Source organism: Hylobates moloch, unplaced genomic scaffold (assembly GCF_009828535.3).
Source record: "Hylobates moloch isolate HMO894 unplaced genomic scaffold, HMol_V3 SCAFFOLD_2, whole genome shotgun sequence".
NCBI classification, from domain to species: domain Eukaryota; kingdom Metazoa; phylum Chordata; class Mammalia; order Primates; family Hylobatidae; genus Hylobates; species Hylobates moloch.
Genome location: NW_026652277.1, coordinates 160,416,858 through 160,438,398, shown reverse-complemented (window position 1 = coordinate 160,438,398; position 21,541 = coordinate 160,416,858). Strand labels below are relative to the sequence as shown.

Here is a 21,541-nt window from a genome sequence, read left to right as displayed (position 1 = left end):
TAGTTCTGATACTTGAAGTTTTAACTCTAGCATTTCACTGTTACAGGGAATTCCCTTTAAATACAAGTATTTATTCAAAAGATTTAAACTATGTTAAAAGAAAGGAAATTCTTTCTTGGGGGCAAAAAAAAAAACCTTCTTGAGAGATCCAGTTCCAAATTTTCTTTCCTAAAGGAAGGCAGTTTCTGTGAGTGAAGAAGAATGAGCATGCTTATTAAATTCATTACAAGTGTCATCATCTTTTAAATCTTCTTATTCATCTTTTAGATTCCCAGAAGTTGTGCATGAGTTCCTGTGAGGAGAGTTGGCATCTTGGAAATCAAAGACGGTTGTGATGCAGTTTTTTTATATAAGCATAACAGGTTAATAACTAAAATTTATTTATTCTTATTCTCTTGTTACATTAAACTTGAAAAGCTGTTTTGGCCTACCACGGACTCATATATAAACTGGGGGGAGGAAGCAATATATTTTCCATCTAGAGAGAAAAGTGTTGTTTTGTTGTATTTTGTTTTTCATGGTAGACTAGTCTTTTTTTTTTTGAGATGGAGTCTTGCTCTGTTGCTAGGCTGGAGTGCAGTGGCACAATCTTGGCTCACTGCAACCTCTGCCTCCCGGGTTCAAGTGATTCTCCTGCCTCAGCCTCCCAAGTAGCTGGGACTACAGGCACCTGCCACCATGCACGGCTAATTTTTGTATTTTTAGTAGAGACAGGGTTTCACCATGTTGGCTAGGATGGTCTCGATCTCTTGGCCTCGGCCTCCCAAAGTGCTGGGATTACAGGCATTAGCCACTGCACTTGGACCACCAGTCTTAATTATAATTAATTATCATTGTTATAATTAAAATAGCTTTATTCGACAGAATTTATTTCTGACAAAGTTTATTTTCATGTGAGACTCTACTTAGCAAATCCTAATAACTTTTGCTATATAATGAGAAAACATCTCAGTAGAAAAGTGAAATCACAATTAAAAAATTATTTTAAAAGGTATGACAAAATATTAAAAGCAGCATGCTGTAGCCAAAATAAGTCATAAATATCTTGACTAAATAGGCAAACTCTACAAATATATGCAATGATGCCTGCATTGCAGCCCAGGTGAAAAAATATGATTGTTTCTCATTAGGCTTTAAATATGAAATTAGATTTTAATTACATCAAATTAGAGGATGATCATCACAGTATTTTTACTTTTCTCCAAAAGTTTTCTGAATTGCTTGGCAAGATTGTATATAATATAGTTTTCTCCATATAGTGGCAACTTGCTCATTTTGGAGAGAACTGAGGTTGTTATGGGAATTTTTAATAAAAGAAGCCTTTATAATGAATTTGGCTCTCAGGAAACCACCTTTTTAAAAATCATCCTGTGGAAATAAGTCGTTATTCAGCTGGACTCTGGCACTCATCACACCTTCTTTCTTGGTAGTTCCTTTTTCCCGTCATCCCATACTCTCTGAGCATGTATGCTCTGAGCGGTGGTTGGACAATGAGTTTCTAAGTGACTCGTGGGATCAATGTTACAACTGCGATGCCCTGAGATGTTCATGTATTTTTTAAAGATTTTACAATTGATCTATGGCATTTTAATAACAAATACAATGATGTCCCTTCTAAAATGTCATTCACTAATTATTACCATAAGACATGTATTTTGTTTACAAGTGTCATACTACAAATCCTCAACAAAAGATGAAATGTTTATAAGTGTCATACCACCAAATCCTCAAGAAAAGGCCAAGTGACCATTTACATTTTAAAAAAGGTTTTATTATTAAAATGTTGGAAGTGGAGAAGCCGTGTTTGCTGCCAGTCATTTTATACCGTCATTATTTAGGATGTCGTTATTTAATGCTCACTTGACTTTTGCCACCACTCAAGTAATGATTAATTTCCTGAGGTAAAGTTTTTTTCTGAGATAATGTTTTCCTAAGCAAAAGATCCCAGATCGACAACCCTGGGTACTGTAGATCTTTATTCCTCTGCAGAGCAAGCCTGTCTTCCTGCCAATCCCACCCAGCCGTTATCCTGAAGAGACCTCTGAGGAGGTCCATCTAGGAGGCTGTTTATGTGTCTTTCCTTTGGGAGCCTGTCTGGGGAAATTATTTAACTGGGTGCCAGACTTATTTGAGTGGGACTCTGAAGAGTGGCCAAAGGAGAGGGCACACTTCTAGAAGAATGCCAGCTCTTCCCTGTAATATCATTTTCTTTCGCTTCAGTTCCTTTAGTTCCATTACCACTGAAATAGCCATGCAGAGGTAATCTCTTTTTTAACATGATCCCCCTCTGAAAAGTGTGATGAGCCTGCCAGACAATGTCTGTCTTTACTGAGTGGAGGACTCCTGTGGGCTGTAGCAGCATCCACAGGAAACCCAAAGTCATATCCCCTGAGTTTTATTCTCCAGTAAATTATCTTACTCCTTTCATAGCACTCAAAACCCACTAGAGAACATTTTAACTGTGAATGCAAAACTGTATTTGGAATTCCGCTCCTTTGTTGGCAGTGGGTGCCAAAAATGACTTTGTGTGGGTTTGGTAACCATAAAAGGAAATCTCAGTGAATAAAGTGACAACTCGCTGTTTTCATATGAGAATTACTCTCATACTGCATTTTTTGATGTATCAATTGATTAGGAAACCTGGTATATATTTTAATGGAATATTAGAGAATCTGAAAAATGAATTGACTCTACACAGTCATAGAGAAATACTGTAGCTATAATTAACCATATTACTATAGATCTTTATAGTTCTAAGTGGATCTCTGTTGAAGAAATTAAACTAAAATTGCAGGTAGATACAATGGTACATTTAATGATCTGTAATAATGTTATGACGTCCAAAGAAAATATTTTCCTGGACTTAATGATTCATTTAATATAGATTTCCTTAACTAATATACTTTTTAAAATGTTTTCTTATCTATAAGCATTTTTATACATTTTAGTAATTAAATGCAAGCTCAAGAATTTATGCCATTTGGAAGAGTTAAGTTGCTTAGTAATAGTGTCACCTAACAAAACAAGACAAATGCCATTATCTAACCTGAATTAAGCTTTGAAAACCCAGTTGTTTTTAAAGTGAATTTATCTTCCTCAGTATAACTTGAGTGGAGTAGCAGAGAAACTTTCAAACCCTCCCAAATCCTGCTTGTTTTTAAAGAGAAAGTCATGCCACGTTCAGTAATAGATTATGATGCACACAATTTCCATTGCAGAATCTTTTCAGTTTCCAGGATAAAGCAGCTGTAGAAAAGTGACGAATACAAATAGTCCATATTTTTAATGGTTCATAGATATGATCAATAAATTCTAAAAAAAGCCATCACTCACTTTCTCTCCCACCTACCTTTCTCTATATGTCTCAGAAACTCCAAGAAGAGACGTGATTTTATGGATAGCAGTTAGTCAAAGGCTCCCCAAGGATAGTGTTGGAGAGAAAAAGACATCCTCAAACATGTTTCAAATCAAATGTGAAAGGTTCATGTGAAATAAGCATGATTTCTAGTTCCCTAGTAAGCCTTTCACTGAAGTGAGAAACTAGACATTGTGGGTCAGAGGAGGGGTCCCTGTAGTGCTGGGACCTCCAGCTTAGGCACAAAGATGGAAGCTCTTCCCGCACAACCCAGGAGAGAAAGCATGGCGTGGGATATCATCTAGCTTCCTGGTAAAATGGTGGGGCATCTCCGGTAGGCTTGTCTTAGAAATTTAAAAGGAAGAGATTTTCTTGACAGAAGCTATTTGCATAATTGAGTTAATGTTTTGAATCTTAAAAACTTTCTGGATAATAAATGCTGTTGGAATATAGAAAGATCCTATGTTAAACTTAGCAAAATTATTTTTTAAAATAAAGTGATAGATAAGACTTTTTTCTGATTATCCTCCTTCTCCTAAAAATTAAACAATTAACTTAATGGTCTAGACATGCTTTGTTCTGACCATGAGATGTCTGGTTTTGAATTTTATGTAAGTCAGTTTTTTTCACCTTCTGGTGTATTCTCTGGTAGCAAAATATTATTTCTGAATTTTATTTGATACATCTACTATATGATATGCCCTTAGTGTATAAGAATGGTTTTATTATTTTAAACCATAAAAATTAAATGTCTGATTTATAAAGGTATTACCTCATTGCTAAGTGAAAACATTATATTTTATTGAATAACTTATGAAATAAATTATTCCAACCCTGTTTTTTATAAAATTGTATGTACTTATTACTTGAAGTTTATGCTGTTTTTTGTTTCGTTTGTTTGTTTGTTTGTTTTGAGATAGAGTCTCACTCTGTTCCCCAGGCTGGAGTGCAGTGCTGCAATCATAGCTCACTGCAGCCTCGACCTGCTGGGCTCAGGTGATTCTCCCACCTCAGCCTCCTGAGTAGCTGAGACTACAGGTACACACTACCATACCCAGCTAATTTTTGTATTTTTTGTAGAGACAGTGTTTTGCCATGTTGCCTGGGCTGGTCTAGAACGCCTAAGCTCAAGCGATCCACCTGCCTTCACCTCCCAAAGTGCTAGGATTGCAGGCATCAGCCACCATGCCCAGCCCCTGAAGTTTATGTTTTGAGCAAAATTATATATTCCGTGTCGACCAAAAGATGGAAAATGATACATACCTGATTTTCACTTCTAAGGTTCTTATTTTCCTTAAAACTAATGATTTCCAAGCTGGGCAGAGTCGCTTAGGAGCTACTTGGGAAGCAGGGCCCAGAGGAGCCCTTGAGCCCATGAGTTTGAGTCCAGCCTGGAGAAGAAAGTGAGACCCCCTCCTCTAAAAAAAAAAAAGTAATGGTTTTCAAAGAACAAAAGAAAACAGTCTGTCATGAGACTTTATTATGGTCTTACAAGAAGCTGTTCTCATTAATATTTAATATACTTATTTTGAACATTATTTAAATTATGGATTTTTTATTTCTAGGAAATGGCATTTTTGGGGCCATTTTTTTGCACTATAAACATGCAGAGCTCATTTATATTCTCTCAGAACCATTAAAAGTTGAGACATTTTATATATTAAAGTGGAAATATTTAGATGAAGATATTATTGAAGATGTATTATTTTAAGTTTTAATAACACTTAATGGAGAGTGGTAGTGAGTCTTCCCAGACTTAGAAGTCACCAAATTTAGATCTGAATTTTGATTCTGAAACCCAGCATCTCTAAGAATCATTCTCAACTGTAAAATAGGTGTAATAATACCCTTAGCATAGAGGTATAATGAAGATAAAATAAGACAATGTATATGAAACTCTTTAACAGTATGTATCAGCCCATGGTAAATATATAGTAAATGACAGTCATTATCATTGTTATAATTAACAATGAAACTGCATACATAGATCAATACCATGATAAAATATTAAATCTGAAAAAGTAACTTAGAAATTATTCACTTTGGCCGGGCACGGTGGCTCACGCCTGTAATCCCAGCACTTTGGGAGGGCGAGGCGGGCGGATCACAAGGTCAGGAGATCGAGACCATCCTGGCTAACACGGTGAAACCCCGTCTCTACTAAAAATACAAAAAACTAGCCGGGCGAGGTGGCGGGCGCCTGTAGTCCCAGCTACGCGGGAGGCTGAGGCAGGAGAATGGCGTGAACCCCGAGGGGCGGAGCCTGCAGTGAGCCAAGATCGCGCCACTGCACTCCAGCCTGGGCGACAGAGCGAGACTCCTTCTCAAAAAAAAAAAAAAAAAAAAAAATTATTCACTTCAAGCTCTGAGTCCTAATTGAGGATTCACACATGCTTGTCTTGAATTGAAAATGTAGTACACTTCCATTTTAGAGGGTATTTATTTACCTCTACAAGTCTGGCAGAGGTTGTGTCTACATGAACCTTAAATATTTAGTTAATTAAACACAGCCGATTTAGATTCAACATTGTGTCTTCTTCTTGTTTGCATGGTTCCTGGAATTGACACAAGGAAATTTGCATTGGAATATTATGAGACTATCACTTCTGTTTCAGTTTTTGCCTCATTTCCTACAGAGGGATGCTAAAGAAAATTATTGCGCAGCAAAAAATTAAATCCAATAGCAAAACTTTTTAGCAAACTGAGATTAATATGTTTGTTTAGTTTTTTGACTGCTGCTTTACAAATCTCTTAGGCTTCATGGCTATTAACAGAAGGAATCTTTGAGTACAGATGTCTTACTACAAATATCTGGGGGCTACTGATTTCTCACCCAAAAGACTTACCGTTCCTGTGGGAATTTCCAGGTGCTTTTCCCCTTTCAAAGTGCAACTTCTCTCATCATCATCATCACAGTCAAATTCTATGTTAGGGAGAAAATTGCCCATGGAAGTAAGACTACTATTTGAGTTTCGCTTTAGCAAACTGCAGTACATCTGCATGGTAGCATTTTTAAACATTATTAACCAGTGTTTTATGTAACAAGATAAACATGCTCATGTTAAGAAAAATAACAAAAATTAAACTTACTGAAAGTCATGAGGTGAAAGGTAACAATCCTTTCTTTCCTCTTCCTCTGAATCCCAGGTTCCACTTCTTTTTTTTTTTTTTTTTTTTTTTTTGAGATGGAGTGTCGCTCTTGTTGCCCAGGCTGGAATGCAATGGCTCGATCTTGGCTCACTGCAACCTCTGCCTCCCGGGTCCAAACAATTCTCCTGCCTCAGCCTCCCAAGTAGCTGGGATTACAGGCATGCACCACCACGCCTGGCTAATTTTTTATATTTTTAGTAGAAACGGGGTTTCTCTATGTTGGTCAGGCTGGTGCCAATGCTGCCTGGCATCCTCACAGGAATTTTCTGTTGATCAACTGTTCCTCTTTTTCACCCATAGGATTAACAATGTGTCTTCATACTAGGGTGCAATAAGCTTTTCTTGCATTTAATGTTACTATCCCCTGAATAAGTTTCTATATTGGTACTTATAGCTGTACTTTATTTTAAATGCCTCAGTTTTATCACTGAGCCATAATTTATTTAAGCAGTTCTTATACATATATATTGGTGTGCACTTGTGCAAGTACACCTGTAAGGATATATTTCCAGCAGTGGAATTTCTAGGTCAATGTGTATGATCTTTTTTTTTTTGATAAACGGACACATTGCCTATCAAGGAAACATCTGAGGTTTTATGACAGTGGATACAGTTTATCACTGAAGTTCTCAGAATCCTCTGGGTACCTCATTGAACACTCCCCTGAGGAAGTTGAGTATTCACTTAAAATTGAACGATTACTTAGTTGTCAAGTCTTCCTGAGCCATATGCCATCATCTAGAGGACTCCTTCACTTTGCTATGATGTAAATTTCCTAAAAGGGAAATTTATTCTTTTAAACATAAACATTCAAACCTATCAGAAAAAAAAAAAAAAAAACCACTATTTTCAGCTGGGCGAGGTGGCTCACACCTATAATCCTAACACTTTGGGAGGCCAAGATGGGCAGATTGCTTGAGCCCAGGAGTTTGAGACCAGCCTGGGCAATATGGCAAGACCTCGTCTCTACAAAAAAATACAAAAATTAGATGGATGCAGTGGTGCATGCCTTTAGTCCCAGTTACTTGGGAGCCTGAGGTGGGAAGATCGCCTGAGCTCAGGGAGGTCGAGGCTGCAGTGAGCAGTGATTGCACCACTGTACTCCAGCCTGGGCACCAGAGTGAGACTCTGTCTCAAAAAAAAAAAAAAACAAAAAAAACAAAAAACGCCCATATCTCAACTTTTAATATCTAGGGAATTAGAACTAGGCTGATTACATCTAAATAACTAAGATGTTTCATATATAATAATCTTATATCTTAGAAAATATTACTATGATGTTTTTATAATATTTTCTCTGAGTTATTTTTGTGTCACAGTGTCAATGTAAGGTTTACTCTTCTGGTGTAATGCTTTCTGAAGCAGTTTCTTGATTTTGTTTTAGGGTACATAGCATTGTGAACCCTTTAGATAATGAACTGGAAATTGGAATTTGTATTTGTATATATCAGTGGTATGGTTTAATGGAACAATTTTTCCTAACTGCATTTATTTTGTATCCAGGAAGCGTCAGGACAATCATGCCCATGAGAACTCTAAACTGTTCAGGTAATCATTTTGTTTTTAAACTGTCCTAGAAATATGCCTTTTTTCTATATTAAGAAGACTTTATAATTATTTTGTTTAGATGCACCCTTTTATCTTTTCCAAAGTTCTGTGACATCTGATTCTTATAGCCTTGATGTCATTTTACTAATCACTGATTTTAAGCCGTAAAATATCGTTATACTTTATAGTAATATATAATACTTTATGAATTATGTATTTTATAAAACATGTATTTTATATATTATGCTTATATGTATACTATATTTATATTTTATATTAATGTATAACTATATATGGTTTTTTTTTTTTGAGATGGAGTCTCAGTCTGTCACCAGGCTGCAGTGCAGTGACATGACGTCAGCTCACTGCAACCTCCGCCTCCCGGGTTCAAGTGATTCCCCTCCTTTAGCCTTCCGAGTAGCTGGGACTACAGGTGCACGCCACCACACCCAGCTAATTTTTGTATTTTTAGTAGAGATGGGGTTTCACCATTTTGGCCAGGATGGTTTCGGTCTCTTGACCTCGTCATCCACCTGCCTCACATGATCCACCTGCCTCAGTCTCCCAAAGTGCTGGGATTACAGGCGTGAGCCACCATGCCTGGCCACATATTTTTTGTATTAAGCTATAAAACATATCTCTATATAGAGGTATGTAATACACTTTGGCATACAAGTCATAAACTTGGTTAGGAATAGCTCTAATTTTTTTTAATGGGGCTTTCTAAAACCTTATACTTCTGTAGATAATATCCATCAAGGGTTTTCCTTCAAATGGTTTTCTAAAGTTAAAAAGTATTTAAAAGAGTGACCAAAATTCAAACATGCAAGAGACTTATGTTCATGACTTAATGCTGAGTTTGAAATTAATATATTTTAATTGTGGAATTAATGTAATCTCAATAAAAATAATTCCTTGGAGTAAAAAACATTTCAAATTTATCTAATTTCTGGTTGGTTAGTTAGGTTTTTTTTTTGTTTGTTTCTTATTTGAAACTGTTATCACAATCTCTTTGTATTTTCTTTTTCTTCAGGTCATTTTATCTTAGTGAAACTGGCAATTGAACTTTGCTCTAGTTGATGGGCAAAATTTCTCCTAGACTATTCATCATCCCAATTTCATCCTAGTTGAAAATTTTCAAATGCCATAAGAAATCTTTATAGATTTGCACTTAGCTTTTGGATGGACATTTCTACAATGGAGAGAACTGTGTTATAGCCCTGGTCCAAGGACATTACTAGCTAATGCCCATTGACTGTGGTGTGCGTGTGGAAGGTTCCAAAGAGAAGGAGCAATCAGCAAGTTTGCAGACACCCTGGAACATGGAAGCAACCAAGCTTTAAGAAGCACAGCTTTGGAGACACTCCATGAGTCTGCACCACTTTCAGGGGAACTAACACTTAAGACCTTGTGTAACAAAATGGACACTGGGGACACAGCTCTAGGACAAAAAGCTACCTCAAGGTCTGGAGAAACTGATAAAGCATCAGGTAGATGGAGACAGGAACAATCAGCTGTTATTAAGATGAGCACTTTTGGCAGTCAAGAAGGACAGCGGCAACCACAAATAGAGCCTGAGCAAATTGGAAACACAGCATCAGCACAACTGTTTGGTTCTGGGAAACTGGCCTCCCCTAGTGAAGTGGTGCAGCAAGTCGCAGAGAAGCAATATCCACCGCATCGTCCGAGTCCTTACTCATGCCAACACTCACTCTCTTTCCCTCAGCACTCATTGCCACAGGGGGTCATGCACAGCACCAAGCCACATCAGAGCCTCGAAGGTCCTCCGTGGCTTTTCCCTGGCCCTTTGCCATCCGTTTCCTCCGAGGACTTATTTCCTTTTCCTATACATGGCCACAGTGGTGGTTATCCTAGAAAAAAGATTTCAAGTCTGAACCCTGCTTATAGCCAATACTCCCAGAAAAGTATCGAACAGGCAGAAGAGGCTCACAAGAAAGAGCATAAACCCAAAAAGCCTGGCAAGTACATTTGCCCTTACTGCAGCAGAGCGTGTGCCAAACCTAGCGTACTGAAAAAACACATCAGGTCCCATACTGGGGAGCGGCCATATCCATGTATACCTTGTGGTTTCTCTTTCAAGACAAAGAGCAATTTGTACAAGCACAGGAAGTCACATGCCCATGCAATTAAGGCAGGATTAGTACCTTTCACAGAGTCAGCTGTATCTAAATTGGACTTAGAGGCTGGTTTTATTGATGTAGAAGCAGAAATACATTCAGATGGTGAACAGAGTACAGACACAGATGAGGAGAGTTCTTTATTTGCCGAGGCTTCTGACAAAATGAGTCCTGGCCCACCCATCCCACTGGACATTGCCAGCAGAGGTGGCTATCATGGGTCATTGGAAGAATCATTGGGAGGTCCAATGAAGGTGCCGATTTTGATTATCCCTAAAAGTGGGATTCCTCTCCCTAATGAAAGCTCTCAGTATATTGGCCCTGATATGCTACCAAATTCATCTTTAAATACTAAGGCTGATGATTCGCACACAGTCAAACAGAAACTTGCACTAAGACTGTCAGAGAAAAAAGGACAAGATTCTGAGCCATCGCTCAACCTTCTGAGCCCGCACAGTAAAGGAAGCACTGATTCTGGTTACTTTTCTCGCTCAGAAAGTGCTGAGCAGCAAATAAGCCCTCCCAACACAAATGCAAAGTCTTATGAAGAAATCATCTTTGGAAAATACTGTCGGCTTAGTCCGAGAAATGCACTCAGTGTTACAACCACAAGTCAGGAGCGTGCCGCAATGGGTAGGAAGGGCATAATGGAACCATTACCTCACGTAAACACCAGGTTAGATGTCAAGATGTTTGAAGATCCTGTTTCACAGCTGATCCCAAGCAAGGGAGATGTCGACCCCAGTCAAACGAGCATGCTGAAATCCACTAAGTTCAACAGTGAGTCCAGACAACCCCAGATTATTCCATTGTCTATCAGGAACGAAGGAAAACTTTATCCAGCAAACTTCCAAGGCAGCAACCCGGTTCTCTTAGAAGCTCCTGTAGACTCTTCACCCCTTATTAGAAGCAACTCGATGCCAACTTCTTCAGCAACTAATCTAACTCTTCCTCCTTCTTTGAGAGGAAGTCACTCATTTGATGAAAGGATGACTGGTTCCGACGATGTATTCTATCCAGGGACCGTGGGCATACCCCCTCAGCGCATGCTAAGAAGACAAGCGGCATTTGAGCTGCCTTCGGTACAGGAGGGCCACGTGGAGGTCGAGCACCATGGCAGGATGTTGAAGGGTATCAGCAGTTCATCCCTGAAGGAAAAGAAATTGTCTCCTGGGGACAGGGTTGGGTATGACTATGACGTCTGTCGGAAACCCTATAAGAAGTGGGAGGACTCTGAAACACCAAAGCAAAGCTACAGGGACATTTCCTGCTTGAGTTCTTTAAAGCATGGTGGAGAATATTTCATGGATCCCGTGGTGCCATTGCAGGGAGTACCAAGCATGTTTGGAACTACCTGTGAAAACAGGAAACGCCGGAAAGAGAAGAGCGTAGGGGATGAAGAGGACACGCCCATGATCTGCAGCAGCATTGTAAGCACTCCCGTGGGCATCATGGCTTCCGATTATGACCCCAAACTGCAGATGCAGGAAGGAGTCAGGAGTGGATTTGCCATGGCTGGACACGAAAACCTTTCTCATGGTCACACGGAACGCTTTGACCCATGTCGGCCCCAACTGCAGCCTGGAAGTCCATCTCTTGTGTCAGAGGAGTCACCTTCAGCCATTGATTCAGACAAGATGTCAGACCTAGGGGGCAGGAAACCTCCTGGAAATGTGATTTCCGTGATTCAGCACACCAACTCGCTGAGCCGACCCAATTCATTTGAAAGATCTGAGTCAGCCGAACTTGTGGCCTGCACACAGGATAAAGCCCCTTCCCCTTCAGAGACTTGTGACAGTGAGATTTCAGAAGCCTCAGTGAGTCCTGAGTGGGCTCCACCCGGGGATGGTGCAGAAAGTGGGGGGAAACCCTCTCCATCCCAGCAGGTGCAGCAGCAGTCTTATCACACACAGCCCAGGCTAGTTCGGCAACACAACATCCAGGTTCCTGAGATTCGAGTGACCGAGGAGCCTGATAAACCCGAGAAGGAGAAAGAAGCCCAGAGCAAAGAGCCAGAGAAGCCTGTGGAAGAATTTCAGTGGCCCCAGAGAAGTGAGACCCTTTCCCAGCTCCCCGCGGAGAAGTTGCCGCCCAAAAAGAAGCGTCTGCGACTTGCAGATATGGAGCACTCCTCAGGGGAGTCCAGCTTTGAATCCACAGGCACAGGCCTCTCCCGCAGCCCCAGCCAAGAAAGCAACTTGTCCCACAGCTCCAGTTTCTCCATGTCTTTTGAAAGAGAAGAAACCAGTAAGCTTTCTGCACTTCCTAAGCAGGATGAGTTTGGGAAGCATTCAGAGTTTCTGACTGTCCCTGCTGGTTCATACTCACTGTCTGTCCCAGGCCATCACCACCAGAAAGAGATGCGACGCTGCTCATCAGAGCAGATGCCTTGTCCTCACCCAGCAGAAGTCCCAGAAGTTCGAAGCAAATCATTTGATTATGGGAATCTGTCCCATGCTCCTGTGTCGGGAGCAGCAGCCTCCATGGTATCACCGTCCAGGGAGAGGAAGAAATGCTTTCTGGTGCGGCAAGCTTCCTTCAGTGGCTCCCCAGAAATCTCCCAGGGCGAGGCCGGCATGGATCAGAGCGTGAAGCAAGAGCAGCTGGAGCACCTGCATGCTGGCCTCCGGTCCGGGTGGCACCATGGCCCGCCTGCTGTGCTGCCTCCTCTTCAGCAAGAGGACCCAGGGAAGCAGGTGGTGGGTCCTTGTCCCCCGCTGAGCTCGGGGCCACTGCACCTGGCCCAGCCACAGATCATGCACATGGACAGTCAGGAATCTTTGAGAAATCCCTTGATCCAACCAACATCCTATATGACAAGCAAGCACTTACCTGAACAGCCACACTTATTTCCACATCAAGAGACAATTCCATTTTCTCCAATCCAGAATGCCTTGTTTCAGTTTCAGTATCCTACAGTTTGTATGGTTCATTTACCAGCTCAGCAGCCTCCCTGGTGGCAGGCGCATTTCCCACATCCCTTTGCTCAGCACCCTCAGAAGAGCTATGGCAAGCCCTCTTTTCAGACAGAAATCCATTCGAGCTGTCCCTTAGAGCATGTGGCAGAGCACACTGGAAAGAAACCTGCTGAGTACGCACACACGAAAGAGCAGACCTACCCATGTTATTCAGGAGCATCAGGGCTACACCCAAAGAACCTTCTTCCAAAGTTTCCATCAGACCAGAGCAGTAAGTCGACTGAAACGCCCTCCGAGCAGGTTCTTCAAGAAGATTTTGCTTCGGCAAATGCTGGGCCTTTGCAGTCCCTCCCAGGAACAGTGGTTCCTGTTCGGATCCAGACGCACGTACCATCCTATGGAAGTGTCATGTACACAAGCATTTCTCAGATACTTGGGCAGAATAGCCCTGCCATTGTCATATGCAAAGTCGATGAGAATATGACCCAAAGGACACTGGTCACCAATGCAGCCATGCAAGGGATAGGATTCAACATTGCCCAGGTGCTGGGGCAGCATGCGGGCTTGGAGAAGTACCCCATTTGGAAAGCACCTCAGACTTTACCCCTCGGCTTAGAATCCTCCATCCCCTTGTGTTTACCTTCCACCTCCGACAGCGTGGCCACCCTGGGAGGTAGCAAGCGAATGCTTTCTCCAGCCAGTAGCTTGGAGCTCTTCATGGAAACCAAGCAGCAGAAAAGGGTCAAAGAAGAAAAGATGTATGGACAGATTGTGGAGGAGCTTAGTGCTGTGGAGCTGACCAACTCAGACATCAAAAAGGACCTCTCCCGCCCCCAGAAACCCCAGCTGGTTCGACAAGGGTGTGCTTCTGAGCCAAAAGATGGCTTGCAGTCAGGGTCATCTTCCTTCTCCTCTCTGTCGCCCTCCTCATCTCAAGACTATCCTTCTGTTAGCCCGTCTTCCAGGGAGCCATTCCCGCCCAGCAAGGAGATGCTTTCCGGTTCCCGGGCACCACTTCCGGGGCAGAAGTCCAGTGGGCCTTCTGAAAGCAAAGAATCTTCAGATGAATTAGATATCGATGAGACGGCATCGGACATGAGCATGAGCCCACAGAGTTCTTCATTACCAGCAGGAGATAGTCAGCCGGAAGAGGAAGGGAAGGGCCACAAGCGGCCTGTTGGCATGCTGGTCCGCATGGCCTCTGCCCCCAGCGGGAACGTGGCAGACTCAACTCTTCTTCTCACGGACATGGCAGATTTCCAGCAGATTCTTCAGTTCCCCAGTCTGCGGACAACAACTACTGTGAGTTGGTGCTTCTTGAATTATACAAAACCCAATTATGTGCAACAGGCCACCTTCAAATCCTCGGTTTATGCTTCATGGTGCATTAGTTCCTGTAACCCAAACCCATCAGGATTGAACACCAAGACCACGCTGGCTCTTCTGAGGTCCAAGCAAAAAATCACTGCAGAAATTTATACTCTGGCTGCTATGCATAGGCCTGGAACCGGCAAGCTTACATCATCAAGTGCTTGGAAGCAGTTTACTCAGGTAACAAATACTGTTTTAGGAAGAACTCTGTATTGTGGATTTGATTGCTGAGCAGACTACATAGTGAAGGATATAAGACCTAAAAAAAAAATACAAGTAAAATGAAGGTCAGTGTGGGGGCGTTCTCAGAAAGTCTGGCCTTACTCAGGAGTGGAAGAAGCCACTGACTGCACTTGGTTCTGAGGTCTCAGGCATGGTCCATTTTCAGAAGAAAAAGCCTATATTTATGCTTTTAAAATTTAAACATTTGGGTGCCATGAAATCCTACCACTGGGATTAATTCCCATGGGTTATTTTCCTTCTGACCTTTGTGAGTGACCTAGCAGGTCTAATTTTCTTTCGATGTGAGGAATTCAGGGAATTGTGAAGCAGGCCGTGGAGCAGGGAGTGGAGGCTGAAAGGAAAGACGAGGAAGGAGGACCGAGCTTTGCAAATGCTGCAGGGCTTACTCTCATTGACGAGACATCTGTCGCCTTCAAAACTTATTTTTCCAAGTTGCTGGCTGATATATTCCTACAAGAACCATCAATGCCTTCCATGTAAAATTATAAAAATATTAAGGGGAATTTTGAAATTTCTGCTAAATTAATAAGGAGGCAAATAGAGGATTTAAAAATGTTTTCACTTATATCAGTTACCATTTTCCCTTCAATAATTTTTGAGACTACTTCCTTAATTATATAGATTGTTTTCATTGCTACTTCAAAACACAGAATGTGTCTTTTAAGTATTAGCATTGCACAGAGTGCTGAGTGTATATGTGTGTATATATATATATATTTATATACAATATATATACTTATTATATGTAACTGTAACAGAATGTTGAATTTATTCAGTGGAAAGGGTCATTCTTATCTGATTTTATCCGTAGTGGCCCTTATTTTATATAACTAGTTCCTGGCCTTTTAGTACAGAATTTAGGCTCATTTTCAGAGATTATGGAAGAGTGGGATATAGGGGCTCCTGTGTCTTGGAGAAAGCATGTGAAATGATTCTCTCTTCTTGTCTTACAGATGAAACCTGATGCGTCCTTTTTATTTGGCAGCAAACTGGAAAGGAAACTAGTGGGAAATATCTTAAAGGAAAGAGGGAAAGGAGATATTCATGGAGATAAAGATATTGGATCCAAACAAACTGAGCCAATCCGAATTAAAATATTTGAAGGAGGGTAAGGAAACATAAGTGCAAGTGTAAAATGTGCAGTTATAGGTCAGAGTAAATGATCCAGAATGTCTGCATGGAAAAAGTACTATCTAATCTGGTTGGAAGCTGAAAGTAAATTCCTTTTCTATTCACATTTCTGAACTGTGGCTGGTAATAGATCATAAGTTCATGCCCTTGCTTTGGGGATTTGCTTTGCATGAAAATGTCCCTAATGGATATCATTCAAGCCTCTTCCTTAAATTTTCACCCCCCTAATTTATTATGAAATCTAGTAAATTGGTGGACACTTGATGTCATCTAAGTTTGTTCATTCTTTGATCATTTTATAGGTATTTGTTTTATTGATGGACATATTTTTATTCTATGCTTACAAAAATCACATCATGCACAATCATGTGTAATCTTCAGAACTAGTTAATTTGTTTGTTTTTCTTATTATCTAAACTAGAGGCTTTAATGGGATTTCACCAGTTCCATCAATATCCTTTTCTGTCCCAGGATCCAAGTCCGGGTACCACATGGCATTCGGTTGTCTTGCCTTCTCAGTCTTCTCTGGTCTATGACACTTTCTCTGTATTTAGGAATTTCTTTTCAAATCTTGAGTCCTGAGTCATAGAAACTCAAGTAATAAGGTTCAAAGACTTTGTTATTTGTATAGTTAAGAAAAATTACACATATGTAATGTCTTGTTTTAGGTTTTGATAGAAATGTATCTTTCATCCAGTCACATAGAAGGAAAAACCTACACTTATGCTTTTAAAATTTAAAAATTTTGAAGCGTGCTAACCACATTTTGGAGATTATGATGTAATTAGCCTTATCTCTACAACAAATCTATTATTTACATATCTTCATGGGCATGACTTTATTCCAATTATATTTGGAGGAAATAATGTTACTTGTTTGACTATAAAATGTGGAATGTTCAGTGAGATGAAATATCCATTTCTCACCTAGCATTACCAGTCTGGAGATGGATTATTCTATTTGGTTCTCCCTTAGGTTTTGCCCTCTTTGGATGTCTAGCATTTTCACCACTAAAACCACAATTGTATGTAGTCATGAAGCTTGTCTCGATATTTTTTTGACATCCCCCATCTTTTAACACAAACGAGAGAAACAGAGATTTTATCTTTCCTCAGAGACTGAGAGGTCCCTGTGACTGAATCAACCCTCTCACATTCAGCAGCCTTCATAGCAGTGTACTTGCACCAATAGATTAGCGAGAACTCCACAATTACTGTATGCTTTGGGGAGCCCATCTCCACTAACGAAGGACACAAGTGAAAAAGCGTATGTGAACATTTTATTGCTGTGTTTCAGTGATCCAAAAGGATTGTGCCCATATTTCATTTCCTCCTCCTTTAATTGCCCCCTTTTATGGGCTGTGTCCCATTATTTCTTAATCTGTGGCCCAGTCTCTGCCCAGTGGTGACCAAGTGTTTTTTCCAAACCTTGTGTTACCACCTCTTATTTTGGCAATTGCAAAGTGATAGCTAAAAAAATAAAAGGTATTACTGACCAAAATTGTAAGTGTATATTGTCTAACTGATAGGTTTAATAATAAATTCAATAATTTAGTTAAACATAGCTTTGAATATTTTTTCAAAATCCATCAATTATCTTATCAAGTAGATTCATGGGCCTGTAGAACTGTTGTATGATATTTTATTTATACAGGTTTCTCTAATACATCATTATATTTTATACAGAATTTTACTGTATTTTCATTCTGGAAGCAAGTTAATCAGCTAAGACATTGAAAATAAAATTATACTGCTTGATGACAAAATGCATTTCCCATCACTATGATGGCAGGCTATAGTAAGCTTGAAGTATCCTTCCTTGAAGAAAATTAGCTTTGTACAAAAGTATTTGTTTTAGTCTGTATCTCTTAAGCAATTTCATCTAGTTAGGGGCAGAGAATAGTGAAATTTAAAGGTGAAAGATATTTGCATCTTTAGGGTTTTTTCTACTTTATTGCAAAAGACAAAGATAAAATTCAAAATAATTTTGAAGAACAAGTTGAAGTCAAAATTCCTGGTAAAAGGGGAGAAATTTAAAGGAATGAAAGACATGCAAAATTGATTATTCGTAGTTTTGAATAGTTTCTACTTAACTCCCGTCTGGATTGGTACTGACCAAAAAGTAGACAACGTTAAGATTAGATGTGAATCCATAACAGAGTCGCTGTTTAAATATGTGGATGGATTTCCTTTCTTAAAATTGTTTCAATAGATTGGATGACTGAAGTTAAACTTGCTTTGATTGCTGTTTGTGGATTAGCTAGGATAAAATGAGGAAGTTTGCAATGCTCTTAGAATGTAAAAAAACTATAAATTTAGTGCCTTTAACTAAATCCACAGTGGATTAGGACATTTTGCATGTCAGTTTACCTTTGGAAGTTACGAAAAGAACTCCCCAAATGGAATCTTTCCAAAAATAACATTAGACCCAAAATTCTAGCCTAGCTTTGACTTAAGAGATAATGGCAGTCATTGAATTAGTCCGTATAATACAACTATATCCTATGACAAATCATGTTTTATTGTATTCTAAAATGGAATGGTTGAGCATTGGGTAGATTTCTTCCCTTGATTATCAAAGAAAATACCTAAGACTGTTTTCTAGCCGATCTGATTAAGCAAGATGACCTCAGATATCCTTTCAAACATCTCTATGAAACCCTTCTGGAAACAAATGCAAATTTGATTAAAAATAGAATCTCTAGTTTTCATTATGTAACTACCTTGAAGAAGCTAGTTGAAATTTAGACTCCACATTATTACAGATTCATGGTCTTTGGGAAGAGCAGATCAAATCTGTAGACAACAGTTGGTGAGCTGAGCTCACCCTGTGTAAACTAGAAATTTCTGAGGCACTCTCGTGCCAGGATTGTAAAAATAGAGTAGGAACTTGCAATGAAGAATTCTATTATCAGTTATACTTAATTTAGCAAATTTAGAGGGTTGTATGTTTGTACATGTACATCTTAGATGATGTAATGTTAACAAAAGATACATGATGAATATGTTGGTATGCTTTTTGTATGTCCCTTGATTGGAGGCCATACTAGAATCCAGTCCAAAGGTCTACAGCTCTTTGAGGTTTACATAAGTCAGTTTGAACATCCACTTCCCAACTCTATAAATTCACATGTAATAGTGGAGCCAATTCCATTTTAATTCCATGTAGCATTACATTTTGTTTACAGTGCCAAATCTATTATCTAGTTCTTTCAGCCACTTACTGCATAAATTTCACAGGCTTCGTAGAAGTAAAGTTGAATAATTGTCTGCAAAAGACCCTCATAAAACTTTGCCATGCAAATAATTAGCTTTTGCTTTAATATATAGCATGCTAAGAGTATTTGAAAACACACTGTATTCCCCCTTTTTAAAACAGGTACAAATCGAATGAAGATTATGTATATGTCAGAGGACGTGGCCGTGGAAAGTACATTTGTGAAGAATGTGGGATTCGCTGTAAGAAGCCAAGCATGCTCAAAAAACACATCCGTACCCATACTGATGTTCGGCCTTATGTGTGCAAGTTATGTAACTTTGCCTTCAAAACGAAAGGTACAAGTCTGATTTTTTTGAGAGGAAAAATACTTCTCTATAGCTACTTAGATTTCTGAGTGCTATTTTATAACTAACCTTCATCAACAATAAAGATGGTTTGTTTGTGAAAATATGATTCCACGAAATATATTTTCTCCCTTAAGTAAGTGATCAAAGGATGTATGTGAGACTGTGAGGCTCCTTTTATGACTTAATTAAGAGCAGTAGACATAGGTCCAGGCCAGTTGTCTCCAAAGGAAGTGGCTACAAATTGTCTGGATAGCTATTACTTCATGTTGGAAATGTTATGTGGTCTAGATAATATTTACACCAGTATTGAAATCCTGCACATGCAGTGGTATTAGAAAAGCAAGGCAGCAGCTGGGAAGAAAACATGTGCTCTTGGTCAGTTTCAAGATTATAAATAATGTAGAGACCCACACATTCCCAGGTGGGTGCCTCCATCCACAGTTGCATTAATTATGCATAGAAATTTGATAGCCTGTGTTCCCTGTTTTTATCAGCACAGAGACAATTTCTGATTCTCAGTACATAACTGTTAGTCTTATAAAACTAGGACTTGCCTTAAAATTTTTTTAAAAATCTGTTTTTAACAGGTAGATTTATGTAAAAATATTTTACTCAAGGAAGTTGCTTCGGTTATATTTTTATTTTTTATAATATTATGAAAATGTTGATAAGCCTGGTATTCTCAGAATACAAAGAGTAGTGAATTAGAGGTTGTTCGACTTTTGCAGAAGTGTGTTTTACTTTAGGTTTAGTGGATACTATAGGCACCCCCTCAACACTTCAAATTTTCATATTGATTAATCTGCTCTGATACCATTCAAGAAAAAGAAATATCAAGTAAAATTACCTTTGGTAGAGAAATGTATACCTATATTCTTTTATAGCTGAAAATCCTAAATTGCTAGAAGCGTAAATGGGTAGCCTCTCAACATATCTGTTTTTCTTTTATTAAAAAGATCTGTATTATAGAATTGCCTCATTTGAAGCTGAAAAAGGTATGTGTTCATTTGTGTCTCAAAAAATAAACATATGGCCTTTTAAATACCACTCATCTTTGCACAATCAAGTCTTTTATACAGAACTTTAGTAAGAAATTCCCTAGGCGATAAGAAAATAAAAACTTTGATTTTAGGGAATACTGCAAATTCAATAGTCATTACGAATGATACGTATCTTCACTGGGCATATGAGTTTGCTGCAGGTCTAGTTGTGTGAAAACCTGGATGAAGAAATGACACATCTCTAGATATTTTTAAAAATCAAATTAAGTCTGCTTCTGAATCATCATCTCCTGAAGGAAATAATTTATTCTTGGTCATTATTGGAGTTTCCTTGTCACCCTTTGGGAATGTGCAAATGTCTCAGAATCTTAAAATGAGCAAAACATCCTGGGAAACCCTGCCAGTTTTCACCTCCGGCTGAAATGCCTGTTGTCCAAACCCACATTGTCGTCTGAGCACAGATGGAACGCCCTTGCACGACCAATCCCATCTCCTTGTCTGTGCCACTTCTTCAGGGGCCTCCCCCGCCACTCTCCTTCCTTCTCCTTGTCCTTATACATTACTTCCACAGCTCATGACTTTAACAAACTAAAGCTATGGTAGAATTGTTTCAGATACAGATTTCTAGCTACAGACCTATTCTGAAGATGGGAGTCTAAAGCCTGACTATCCTTGGAATGGAGAGAAAAACATAAGAGAAAGAAACACATACTAAAATCTAAATAAACTATCCCGATATGCTTAGTATCCATACCTATACACATCCATAGCATACTTACACTCTGGCACAAGTGATGATTTTTATTAATTTATAGATACATTTCATTAATTTTCTAGATTTAAAGATTCTTGATATGTCTATAACTTTTTGGGCTATTTAAAAATAGTAGATATAAGTTTTGATAAATAAGAGGAATAGGGGCCTGGAAATATTTCTATGTTTGGAATTATCAAAACAGCATGTAAAATTTATAAGTATATAAGCAATAAGTAAATAATAAATCAATATGAGTAAAATAATAAACAACAGTGTCCCAGTTTTAACTGTGGCTCATATATGACATGAACAGCAAGCTGAACACCCCTACAAGAGGAATAAACTATGCTAGCAGGCTGAGTT

General features: G+C 39.3%; 1 protein-coding gene across 4 annotated transcripts in view; it reads left to right on the top strand.

Moving 5' to 3' along the window:
* The window catches only part of HIVEP2 (HIVEP zinc finger 2), a 201,608-nt gene that overhangs the window by 169,669 nt on the left and 10,398 nt on the right, over positions 1–21,541 (top strand). For 3 of the 4 annotated variants that reach the window (XM_058435604.1, XM_032160529.2, XM_032160539.2), the window contains 5 exons: positions 268–362; positions 8,009–8,053; positions 9,087–14,660; positions 15,677–15,831; positions 19,233–19,408. In XM_058435604.1, coding sequence (XP_058291587.1) covers positions 9,474–14,660; positions 15,677–15,831; positions 19,233–19,408 — 5,518 coding nt within the window. In that variant the 5' untranslated portion in view covers positions 268–362; positions 8,009–8,053; positions 9,087–9,473. The remainder of the gene's footprint in view (positions 1–267; positions 363–8,008; positions 8,054–9,086; positions 14,661–15,676; positions 15,832–19,232; positions 19,409–21,541) is intronic. The other variant, XM_032160556.2, reaches the window with a different exon arrangement.